The sequence below is a fragment of the Protopterus annectens genome, chromosome 5.part0 (genome assembly GCF_019279795.1).
Source record: "Protopterus annectens isolate FY-2018-M chromosome 5.part0, PAN1.0, whole genome shotgun sequence".
Taxonomy (NCBI): domain Eukaryota; kingdom Metazoa; phylum Chordata; order Ceratodontiformes; family Protopteridae; genus Protopterus; species Protopterus annectens.
In genome coordinates this window covers 1,375,389,036-1,375,401,550 of record NC_056735.1, presented here as the reverse complement: position 1 = coordinate 1,375,401,550, position 12,515 = coordinate 1,375,389,036, and the positions used below count along the sequence as shown (strand labels likewise).

General features: G+C 42.3%; 1 protein-coding gene across 1 annotated transcript in view; it reads right to left on the bottom strand.

Annotated features, from left to right (window-relative positions):
• LOC122801685 (interferon-induced very large GTPase 1-like) overlaps positions 1-11,231 on the bottom strand; it is a 90,359-nt gene extending 79,128 nt beyond the window's left edge. The window contains exon 1 of the mRNA XM_044071194.1: positions 10,652-11,231. Within this exon, the coding sequence (XP_043927129.1) occupies positions 10,652-11,092 (441 nt within the window). The 5' untranslated portion in view covers positions 11,093-11,231. The remainder of the gene's footprint in view (positions 1-10,651) is intronic.
• Between the last annotated feature and the right edge of the window lie 1,284 nt (positions 11,232-12,515).

Genomic DNA, 12,515 nt, shown 5'->3' with positions numbered 1-12,515 from the left:
GTTGGAAGCAATTGAGTAATTCTAGGCAAGTGAGCTTTCTTAAGGTAGTACAGTGATGGTGTTTTTATGGGGAGTTAGCAGCAAATGTAGTAACTTTGTTATAGCATGTTTCTAATTTAATTTTTTCAGCTTTGTTAAGATGAATACGAACAAGAAATATGTACCGGACACATGGGGGTAGGTATAACCTGGCAGCAGATTTTCTAGCTTTATTTGTGAAATGTTGTTTAACCCTGTAGAGGGATTACATTTCACGTTTTTTTTTTTTTTTTTTTTTTTTTTTGATAGCTTGATGAAGGTGCTGGTTGAACTTTAGTTGGTCATCGATGAGGTCTCCCAGTAACTTAACTTGAGGAACAGCTTCAATTTTTGTATTGCTGGCCAAGTATATACAGCAGAGAGGCAATTATCAAAACTAATTGGGACTTAGGGTAGTTGGGATAATCAAACTATTTGGATAATCAAACATATAACTGAATTGGATAAAAATCTTCTAAAATCTTGCTTTTTCTGCACACAGGAATGCACTTTTCAATTATTCAGTGATTCTAATGGACAATAAAAAATATTTTTCACATACAAGCTGGCTACAAGCTCAGAAAACATGCTGATGCGAATATGTATAATGTTTACATATTCAGACTATAATTTTTCCTACCCAAAAACTTTGGAAGGCTGGTTCGCATATGTGATGTTTCAGATAATCCACATTCAGATAATTGACTCTCTACTCTCCCTCTCTCTATAGCTATCTAGATCTATACATCTTTGTTTTATTTGGGTTTAGAAGTGGAAATTACATAGTCGAGATTCTATAGCAGAGAAGGAGAGTTGGGTGATTTCTTTAAGTTTTGGAAGAGTTAGGGCAGAGCAAATCATTTTATTTTATTTATTTACTTAATTATTTACATTTGTTTACTGGGAAATTCCGACTGGAGGCAGGTCCTTTTTCAGCGGATGCCCAGGGAGAAAATCTCCACATCATGTACATGATAAATAGAGATACAAAGTTGCAGCAAAGTAAACAACATTACAGGTTGTTGGCTTTAATACAATAACAAGATATTGATTATCAACAGTATATACAGTAAATGTTGCAATTTAAGATAGTTTTTTGTCATTTATAATATTAGTAACAAAGTTGTCAGACAAGATTTTAAAGTATGTCATGACAACTAGCTAATTCTGATTGTGGTTAGCAGTGGCGGTAGTATAGTTGGGTTAAGAGTCTAGGTGGGGGGGTAAGGGTGGGGGGTGTTACTCTGGATTAGAATAAGGACAAAGCCAGTGCAAATTTAAGTAGAATTTGAGTGCAGTCTTGAAAAGGCTGCTGGAAGGTAGAGTAGTTATAGAGGGTGGAAGATTTTTCCAAAGTTTAGATATGGTACATGAAAATATGACTTCTCCTGATGAGTTTTTGGGTTTGATAACAGTGGGTTGATTTCTGTTGCTTGATCTTAGGGGCCTAGTGGAGTGGTAGCGTTGGAGAAGGGTTTGAAGGGAAGAGATGTTATGGGGGTGGTTAATAAGTTTATGAGCGAGGGTGAGTTGATTAAAGTGAAGGAGTTGTGGGAGTTCTAGCCAGTTTAGTTCTTTAAGGGAGATACAATGATGGCTGTGGTAGGAGGTTCCAATGACAAATTTAGCAATTTTGTTGCAACAAGCATCAAGCTTGTGCAGGTATGCCTGTCTAAGGTTGGTAAGTATGGGGGATGCATAGAGTAGGGTGAAGATTAGCTGGGAATTGGCTATGGAGATTCTAGCTGCCTTGGTTAGGAATTGGCAGCTTTGATATAATGCACCAAGTTTCTTGTGAACTTTTTTTATTGTGAGAGATATGTGGGTGTCAAATCTGAGTTTGTTGTCTATTTCCACACTGAGTAATTTTGTGTGTTCTGATGGAGAGATGATCATATTGTCTTTGGCGAGAATGTTGAAGTGGGGGGTGTTTTGGGTGGCTTTGGAAGGTTGGAACAGGAAAAGTTTTGTCTTACTTGGGTTGAGTAGGAGCTGAGCATTGGATAGCCAACTTTCTATAGAAGGGAATAATTCCTGTGTGACTTGTAGTTCTGGTAGAGTGGGAGCAGAGCAGATGAGAGTAGAGTCATCTCCGTACTGTATAAGAGATGCTTGTGTGGTGGCGGTATGTAGGTTGTTAGTGAAATGTGAGAATAGCAGAGGGCCAAGGATAGACCCTTTGGGAACTCCGAGAGTAACTGGGAGGCGAGGTGATAGGTTATCATCCCAGATTACTGATTGCTGGTATTCGTGTAGATAGCTGTGGAACAAGTTGCAGGCTGATTGTGAGAAGGAGAGGTTGGGGAGAGTAGTAGCTCATGAGATACCATGTCAAAGGCCTTTGAGAGATCTAGAAATACAGCAGTAGAGAGGAAACCATTGTTTCTGTGATGAAGTATAGTGTTGGTGAAGGAGAGCAGAGCAGAGGTAGTGCTGTGATATGGCCTGAAACTGTGTTGGGTTTTGCAGAGGAGATTATTAGCTAGGAAGTAGTTGGTGTCCTGGGTGTTGATACATTTTTTAAGTATCTTGGAGAGAGGGGAGAGGATAGCAATGGGGTGGTAATTGGACAGGTTGGTGGAGAGGGTGCCTTTGTGGAGCAGAATGATGTGGGATAGTTTCCATATCACAGGAACATTGCCTTCTGTTATGGAATGGCTGATTAGAATTGAAATTGGGTAGGCTAGTGTATCAGCTGCAATTTTCAAGTATTCAGAGGGGAGGTTGTCAGCTGTGAGTTTGGTGGGTTTAAGTTTTTGACAATCGTCTTTTTATGTTGGAGGTAGGTACTGAAGTGAAGTAGAAAAGAGGAGTGGGGGGTTTAGGGTTAGGAGTTGGGGGAGCTATTGTAGGGAAGTGTTGTTTGTTTAGAGGTGTTATAGTTTCAGTGAAGTGTTTGTTGAAGGATTCAGCAATATTGCTGGAGGATGGGGGAATGGACGGCTGGGGGATATCAACCTTCCCTGGGTGGAGGATAGTGTTAATAGTGGACCAGAATTGCTTAGGGTTGTGGTTGGTAGAGTTTAGGGTGGATTTATAGTAGAGAGATTTGTCTAATTTTATTTGCTTTTTGGCTTTATTGTGCAGTTCAAGGAATGATTGCCTATCTGAGTTATTTTTTTGTTAGTCGCCAGTGCTCCCAGGCCTTATCTCTGGATTTTATTAGGGTTCTTGTGGTCTTTTGTAACCATGGGGCATGCCTGGATCTGACTTTGGCATTTCTTACAGGAGCATGGGTGTTTAGGATGGAGAGGAAGGTACTGTTGAAGAAGTGGACAGCCTCATCTAGGCTGAGGTATTTTAGTGGTGACCAGTTAATTTTTTGCAGGGAGGAGATGAAGGAGTTGGGGTTGAAGTTGGACTTGTTCCGTATTTGCCTGTGGATAATGGGCTTCAGACTGTCTGTGTGGTGCCGAATTAGGAAAGTGGGGGAGTGGTCACTAAGACTGTCAGGTAAGCAGCCTGCTAGGTAAGAGTGAGGGGCTTTGTTGACTAGGATCCAGTCAAGTAAGGTATGATTGTTAGGGGTTTTGTTGATTCAGGTAGGGGATTAGATTGAGTGAACCCATGAAGATTAAGGTGAATGGTTGGGAGATTGTTATTACAAGATAGCCAGTTGATGTTAAAGTCACTGAGAATGATGGTTTCCTGGGGTAGAGATAGAGCAGCCCAGCTCAAGAGATTTTCTAGGGGTGTAATGTTTTGCCCTGGTGGGAAATGGCATCCTATGATATTGATGTTTTGTTTGGATTTAGTTTGAGATTGGCATAAAGGATTTCTTCATTGTTGTGGTGAGGGGCAGATGTGTTCAGGAGTTGAATATTGAGGTGGTGTTTAAATATCAATGCTACACCACCTCCTTTTATGGACAATCTGTCTATGCGAAGGATGTTGTATTCAGGTGGAAGTATTTCCTCACTTTTGATGTGAGGTCTGAGCCAGGTTTCAGTTAGGAAGAGAATATCTGGGGAATATATGCTTATGCTGGCATGTAGTTCTTGGATTTTATTGCATATGCCTCTGATGTTTAGGGACATTATAAGTAGGTCTGTTGTTTTTCTGTTGGCTAGGAGTTGAGTTGTGGGGGGGGGAGTTCCTTGGACTAGGGCATGTGGTTGGGTTAGATTTGGGGGGAACCAGGGTTTGGATGGATGTCTCCAGCGAGAGCTAGTTTATAGAGGGTGTTTAGGATATGTTTTACATACATAGTAAATTGCTTATGGTATCTTAGGGATATTTTATTTCTGGGTGTGTTAGGTGTTTGGTAATGGAGTGTGTATATTGGGAGGATGTTTTTGGTGGCAGGGGTTGTGTAGTTAGAGTGTAAATGTTTGAGGGTGGGTGTTGAGAGAGTACAGTGGAAGTTGTTGGGGCATGTGACTGTGGAGCCTTGGTAGGATGTAATGTGAGCTAGAACTATGCAGGTTAGGATTGTTATTATATTAGGTAGTAGCATGATTGTGTTGGATGTAGGGGGAGGGGGTGACTAGTGGTGTACCCTAATTGGTTGTAATTAGGGGTGGAGTTAAGGCTAAGAATAAATGTAGGGGTCCTGGGGATGGGTGGGAATAGGGGGCAGGGAGGAGAGCAAAGCGAGCGTAGTGAATGGAGCAGGCTAGAACTCCCCAGGCTAAAGCTTGAAGGGTAAGTGTCTAAATAGCCAAATTGTTAGGAGTTATTAGAATTTAGCAGGGAAAAACAATCTATAGACCTGATATCAGCTGTGCCCTTTCTGGGTAGATACCTAGTTTGAATCAGACAAAAAGTTGCAGTTTAAGTACCTTTTTCCCCCTCTATTTTACAAGAGGGCAATTACAGTGCATCTACTGGGTTACCTGTTTTTCACCTAGAGCTTTATCTTGGTTTACTGATAACTAAAAAGAAAAAGTTTAACTGGGAAATGTATTTGCAGCTGATGGGGGTGGGGAGCAGCTGCTGTCCCTAGCCGTGGGTAGAGCAAGTTATTTCTGCTTTAGATCAGGTACTTTCTACAGTAGCAGGCTAAGAGGGAACTGTATCTAGACACCTACAGTAACTTATTTTCTTTTTAAAGCCCTTGAGTCCTTGTGGCTGGTTTCTTCACTGCAGATGTGGTCAATGGCCAAGGATTCAGCAAGTGGGGTCTAAGAGATAACCCGTTCGCAGGGACAGTGGCCAAGTAACTTATTTTCTTTTTAAAGCCCTTGAGTCCTTGTGGCTGGCTTCTTCACTGCAGATGCGGTCAATGGCCAAGGATTCAGCAAGTGGGGGAATGAAAGAGAACCAGTTCACAGGGACAGTGGTCAAGTAACTTATTTTCTTTTTAAAGCCCCTTTTAAAGCCCTAAGAGTAGAATCATCTGCATATTGTACAGTGGTGACAAGCTTGCTTGCAATCTGAAGATTGTTAGTGAAAATATACTGAATAAGAATGGACCCAGTATTGATCCATGTGGGGCTCCTATTGTAACTGGTAGAGGTGATGAAAGTTTCTGGCACCATTTGACAACTTGTTGTCTATTGGACAGATAGCAGGCCTGTGATACCAGATCAAGGATGACTGGCTCAGTCCAAGTTTTGAGAGTTCAAGAAGTTTTTGGTGGGAAACAGCAATGAAGGCTTCTGATAGATCAATGAGGAGTGATGAGATTAGCTTACCTTCATTTCTGTTTTGATTTATAGTATTGTTGAAGCTAAGGGGGTCATGACTGTGCTATAGCTGGGACAGAAGCTGTGCTTTCTTTTACATAGGCTATTTTTGTTAGTGAGGTGGTTGATAAACCAGGTGTGGGCATATCGTTCCAAAATTTTTGATACTGGTGATAAGATTGCAGTGGGTCTGTAATTTGAGAAATCTGTAGAGGTCCCATCTTTGCACAAAGGAATAAATGTATGGCATTTTCCAGGTGGTTGTGACTTGGTTTTCTGCTATTGAATGGTTTATTAACATAGAGATGGAGAGTACATCTGTTACTAGATATTCAGGTGGCAGGCTATCAGCATTTAACATTGTTGATTTTAGATGATGTAACATTAATCTATTAGTGATGGTTTGCATAGATTAAAAAGTGAAGTTCTTTGTGCTGTTTTTTTTAATTGGGGTTGCTGGATAGAGGGGGGTGTAGGTGTTTTCTTTGATTATAAAAAGAATAGGGTTTATAATGTATGAATTAAACTGGGTTGGGATGCCATCCTTGTTGTTACTGGTTGTGGAGGTGGGAGTGGAAGAGTGATCAAGTTGGAAAGTTTATAAACAGTTTACCAAAATAGTTTGGGGTTATTTTATATGTATCTCAGACCTTTAAATAATATGACCTATTGTTATTTTATTATGCTTTTTAGCTAAATTTCTAAGTTGTCTGAAAGTCTTAAAAATATATTTCATATTGTTTGTCTCTCTGTGTAAGTACCTGCTCAGTTTCCTTGGTCAGCCAAGGCACTGAGGTTGATGAACCTCTTTTGAACTAGCTTGTGCCATTTCACTTGGGAAATTAAGGAAAAAGCTGGTGAAGTCAGAGACACCATCATCTGAGGGCAACATGTTTAGTGAATTCCAGTTACAAAGGTAAAGGGAGGAGATGAAGGTGTCTTTGTCACCCAGTCAACGGGATACTGCAGCCTCAGAAGTTTCAAAGCTGCTGCAAAAAGGAGTCATCCCCGAAGACCAGATTGGATTAGGAACTTACTCAAGATTCTTTTTGGTGCCAAAAAAGACCGGGGACTTGAGGCCCATTCTGGACCTCAGCACTCTAAATCGCTCAGTCAGAAAGTCCAAGTTCCGAATGGTCACCCTACAAACCATTCTTCCATTGCTGGAGAAAGGTGTTTGGATGTGCTCCATAGATCTCAAGGACGCTTATTATCATATCATGGTACATCAAAAGTCCAGGAGACATCTGCGCTTCAGCCTAGGAGGCAGTCATTTTCAATTCTGCGCACTGCCCTTTGGTCTCACCACAGCCCCCAGGGTGTTCACCAAGTGTTTGGCAGTCATGACTGCTCACCTGAGAGGTCTAGGATTCCAGGTGTTTCCGTATCTAGACGACTGGCTCCTAACTGCCACCTCCAAGCATCTACTACTGAGGAGCCTTCAAACCACCATATCACTGGGCAATTCCCTTGGAATCACCTTCAATTGGCCAAAATCTGTGTTGCTGCCATCTCAACGAATAAGATTCATAGGGGTAGAGATAGACTCAAACCAAATGCGGGTCTATCTACCTACAGACAGAATGCAAACCATACAGACTCAAGTTCGAGCCTTACTTCCCAGGTCCAAAGGCCCAGCCAGAATGGTCCTGCAGCTGTTGGGATCCATGCCTGCCACGGTTCTTCTAGTTCCCTTGGCGAGGTTGCACATGAGAATTCTCCAGTGGCTTCTTTCAGCTCAGTGGTCCTTTCAGGAACTCCCTCTCAGTCATCCCATATGGATCACGGAAACATGCAAACGAGACCTTCGCTGGTGGCTAGTGCCCTCCAATTTGGATCAGGGACGACCCTTTGTTCCACCTCCTCCTTCGGCCACTTTGACCACGGACGCCTCCCAGATGGGGTGGGGGGGGCATTCCCTGGGCAGGTCAGTCCAAGGCAAATGGCACCCAGAGGAGACCCTTCTTCATATCAACATCCTAGAAATGAGGGCAGTGCTTCTGTCCCTTCAAGCTCTTCACAATTACCTCCCTCAGGGCGTAATTGCCGTTCACTCAGACAACATGTCTGTTGTCTGGTATCTGAACAAACAGGGAGGGACCAGATCCTATCCTCTTTGCAGAGAGGCCATGAGAGTTTGGGAATGGGCAGTGTCGACCAAACGCTTTCTACTGGCTACTCATATCCCGGGCAAATCCAATGTGATAGCCGACAGACTGAGCAGAACCATTCTCTCTCCTCACGAATGGTCTCTGAACATTACAGTGGCAAATCAGATATTCAGCAAATGGGGAGTTCCATGTTGCGACCTCTTCGCGACTCCACTGAACGCGAAGTGCAAAAAGTTCTTCTCCCTCATCCCGGCCCCGGGGAAGAGTCCCATGGACGCTCTAGCCCTTCCTTGGCCCACAGGCTTGCTTTATGCCTTCCCCCCAGTTCCCCTCCTTCCCAAGGTGATCCAAAAGGCATCGGTCTTGGGGAGCAGAATGATCTTAGTTGCTCCTTACTGGCCTCGTCAAGTATGGTTCCCATATCTTTGGAAGTATGCTCTGGAAGGTCCATGGTTTCCGGACCAGATCCCAGACCTTTTGGTTCATCAATCGGGACTATTCCACCAGTCCCTACACACCTTAAAACTGATGGCTTGGCTCCTCCTCTTCCAACAATAGTAAGGAGTCATACATTGGATTCAGAAGTTGTACACATCTTATCCTCGGCCCACAAATCTGCTACAAAGAAATTGTATTCTAACAAATGGAAAAGATTTGCTATTTGGGCTCAACTCCGGGGCCTGGATCCCATCACTATTCCCGTATCTGAAGTACTGAAATTTCTTACTTCTCTTTTTAATCAAGGCTCTTCAGTCTCTACCATCAAGGTTCAATTGGCAGCTATTTCCAATTTTCACGAATCTATAAACCCACCTTTAATGAGCAACAGATTATGTAAGACCTTCTTGAAAGGAGCTGCGCTTTTAAGACCTCCGATTTCCCATCCTGCTCCTTCATGGGATCTCGATGTGGTGTTACGCGCCTTAACTTCATCCCCCTTCGAACCGGCAGCGACATGTGATTTGAAATTTTTATCGTGGAAGACAGCCTTTCTGGTGGCGATTACTTCTGCCAGAAGGGTTTCAGAGCTTCAGGCTTTGTCTGTAAAACCTCCGTACTTGATTTTTCACAAAGACAGAGTATCTCTCAGGCCAAATCCTTCCTTTGTCCCTAAAGTCTGTTCCAGTTTCTGCCTACAGCAATCATTAGAACTTCCAGTCTTCTTTCCGAAGTATTCTAATAAAGCGGAATTCATATTCCACACATTGGATGTTCACAGGCAGTTGCGTTTCTATTTAGACAGGACCAAACAAACAAGGAAAACAGATCAGTTATTTGTATCCTTTGCAGACAATAAATTGGGCAAAGCCGTCACAAAGGTCACTATTGCCAAATGGATTAGGGACTGCATTACTCAAGCTTATTCTTATTCTAACAAAGAGCTTACCACCTCTGTCAAAGCTCATTCTACTAGGGCTATGGCTACTTCGATAGCATTTCATTCCAAGCTTGCCATTAGTGACATTTGTGCTGCGGCTACATGGTCTTCCCCGCACACTTTCATTTCCCACTACAAATTGGATGTGGCATCTAGAGGACGAGCGTCATTCGGTTCCACAGTGCTCAGGAGTGTTTTCCAATGAGCCACCCAGGATTTAGGTGCTAGGGACGCTGTCCCATCAGTATTGAATGTAGGCGAGATAGGATCACATAACATCTTTTAGTTATGTACTTACCATAACTTTAGATGTTTGGGATCCATCTCGCCTACATTCCTAATAACCCACCCTCCTTCCCCCTTCCTTGGAGATCAGAGGATATCAGAAGGTCCGAACCCTGTTGTTTCATCTGGAAACATCTAGCAATGTTATATAAACGAGTTGTGCATGTGTGCATGAATGCGGACAAACAAGATCTGGGGGATTAGTGGTGGTGCATCCTGGGATAAGAAATAGCTCAGCCAATAAGAGGCCTCGCTCTATAGCATAGCGTGCCGAGTCGGAGTCGAGGGATCGGCTCCGAGCCCATCAGTATTGAATGTAGGCGAGATGGATCCCAAACATCTAAAGTTATAGTAAGTACATAACTAAAAGTTTTGCAGTGTGGGAGAAATGCAGCAATGCAGAATGTCAGTGCGTTATGGGGGTGAGGGCAGAGCTGACAGCCTCAGAGAGTTTTGACTGCTTAATGGTCCAATTTCAAAAACATCACTGTATTGTGCGATTATATATTCAGTAACAAATAAGATGAAAAACATAAACATGTTGTACTGTACGGCACAGGAAATGTTGCCTGAAAGCATTTTTAATCGGCACATAAAACATCAGATGTGTTGACACCTGGCAAAAGGGGCAAAATGGCCTTTGATGTAATTAATTACTTTTCAGTATATTCTTTAAACAACTAGCAAAGTGTTCATAAGGTAGCTGTTCTGATATTGGTGCAGCACATATCTTACCTTCTTTGCTCAAGAATTCTGGACAAAGCCAAAATAATAAGGTTGGGGGGGGGGGTGCAAAGGGACAAAATCAAGGACAGATTTTAAATATTGCTCTTATAAACTTAGAAAGTTGCTGAAGTAGCAGGTTTTAAATTACCATGCATTTTCTCAAGTATATGCAGCCCTCAATTTGTCATAAAGCCACACATTTTATGTTGGACAAACTAACTATATGCGTCAAAAATCTAAACATTCTATTACATTCTCGACAGTTGAGAGGTATGGAATAGCACTAGAACAGTATTATGGGATCTGCAGGAAAATTGCTAAAGCAAACAAAAAATACAGGCATACACAATTATTTATATATAATACTCTGAATATTACATGTTCGCCTTAGAAAGAGCAAACTATATAGGAAGTTCTACAATTGATTAAGATGGCACTACCAATGGCTACCACACCAGTGACCTGCAGGTTCAGCTGTCCTGCGGTTTCTAAATTGGAATCGTTACCTCCATCGAATCCACACATGCTAGTTCTTCAGTCTGTTTTGCTCCATTGTTTGTGATAAAACAGTTGTCTTCAGTCCAAGATCCCTGACGAGGTCTATCCAAGTTACTGTCCTCCTGTTTCCCGGGCCACATACCACTACTTGGGTGCCCCGAGACCAAAACACTGGCGTCCGCATGGAAGTGCGCACCTTCGGTTACAGGCAGCAAATTAACAGAGCACTTCTTGTCCTGGCACTTTTCCATACACCGTGGACAATAGGGATCCTCATTAGTGTCCCACAACTTCTTCACACAGTCCAAGCAGAAGATGTGGCCACATTTATACGTAACCGGGATAAGAATGAAGTTGGCGCAAATGGGGCAGTACAAGCCACCATACGGAATAGTATCCTCGCAATCGGCAGGGTTAGACATCTCGGGATTTGGGAACTCGCCTGCCATCCTTGGGAACAGTTTGGTCACTATTCTACCTTCTGTTCTTCCTTTCAAAGATTACTAAATAAGGCTAGGTAGCTAGCCCCGCAGACCCATGTACAAAATATCCTTAAACTTCCTCCATAGTTAGGTTCTTCAACTTCTTTTCGTTGTATTTATTTAAGCATGAAATCAAGTAGTACCGCCCAACACTCCCTCCCCTTGTTATATGAAAAGCGGAGGAGCTATGGCCTCGCAACATATGAGAAGGGAAGGACGAAGAGAATTTAAGCTGTTGGACTTCCCATCTGTATTACGTGCCAACTATACCTCTCACCTCTGCATATTTTTTGCAGAATGTCCAGATTTTTGCCTTATATTTTTGGTCAGTTTTTCATAAAAATTATGGTTTTCTGGCAAGTTAGTGGCAAATCATTAACGACTGAAGTTAGAAAATAATGAGACACTTGAGTTTTAGACGTCATATCCTTCAGAAAAAGCATGCTAATGCATAGCCTGTTAGTCTATCAACTTTCTAAGTTTGTAAGAGCAAAATTTAAAAATTGTCCCTATTTGTACCACTTTGTCATGGCTTTGTCCAGATTTCTTACTCTAAGAGGTTGAGAGTTATGGTGCCAACCCAGGCGTGACATCCGATAATGCGATAAAAAAACAGTCATTTCACCTCCGCTCCCCCCCCCCCCCCCATATAACACGGAGAATGAACGACTATGCCAGGGATAGTATCCACCCCCCACACACTTATTCAATGCGGTACAGGAGTTGAGGTTGCCATCTTTTCAAATACCCTTTTTGTATAAACCTGAGATTTTGCAGGACAAACATACCCACGACCAACGCAAATGAAAGAGTTTCACTTTTTTGCCAGAATAAAATCGTACTATTGTAGCTTTGGAGTTACTTATCCTATTTCATATAACTTTTAGGTGTTAAATACAAAATAAAAATTCAAGACAGTTGATATTTTTATAGTTTTTTTTTCGCAAAAGTTACTCCAACTGGAGCTGGGAAAAGCTAGAAACCATTTTGGATGGGATGACAATCCACTGCGGAGTCAACACTCACTCATGAATTCTAGTAAATTTTAAAAAAGTGCAAATTCATGTTGGGTTTGCTGTTAGTTGCGAAATTCGCGTAGTTCAAGTGCTTAGAACACTTTTGCACTTTCTGCCTGTTATTTCACATCCATTGTCAGGGCTAGCAACTCGGCACGTAAAAATCAACTGCCAATCATTAGCGGACCGGAGTTCCGCTGTGGCGACCTCTAACCGGGAAAAGCCGAAAGACACAACAACTAAGGAAGACTATCTTGGGCTTACATTCAGAAAGAAAAATGATTGCACAATTCTTCTTCCTGTTTAGTGTGCATTACACCCACGCAACGCTTCAGTTCTCAGGGTTGCTGTCTCACTAACGAAAGGAGTAGCTA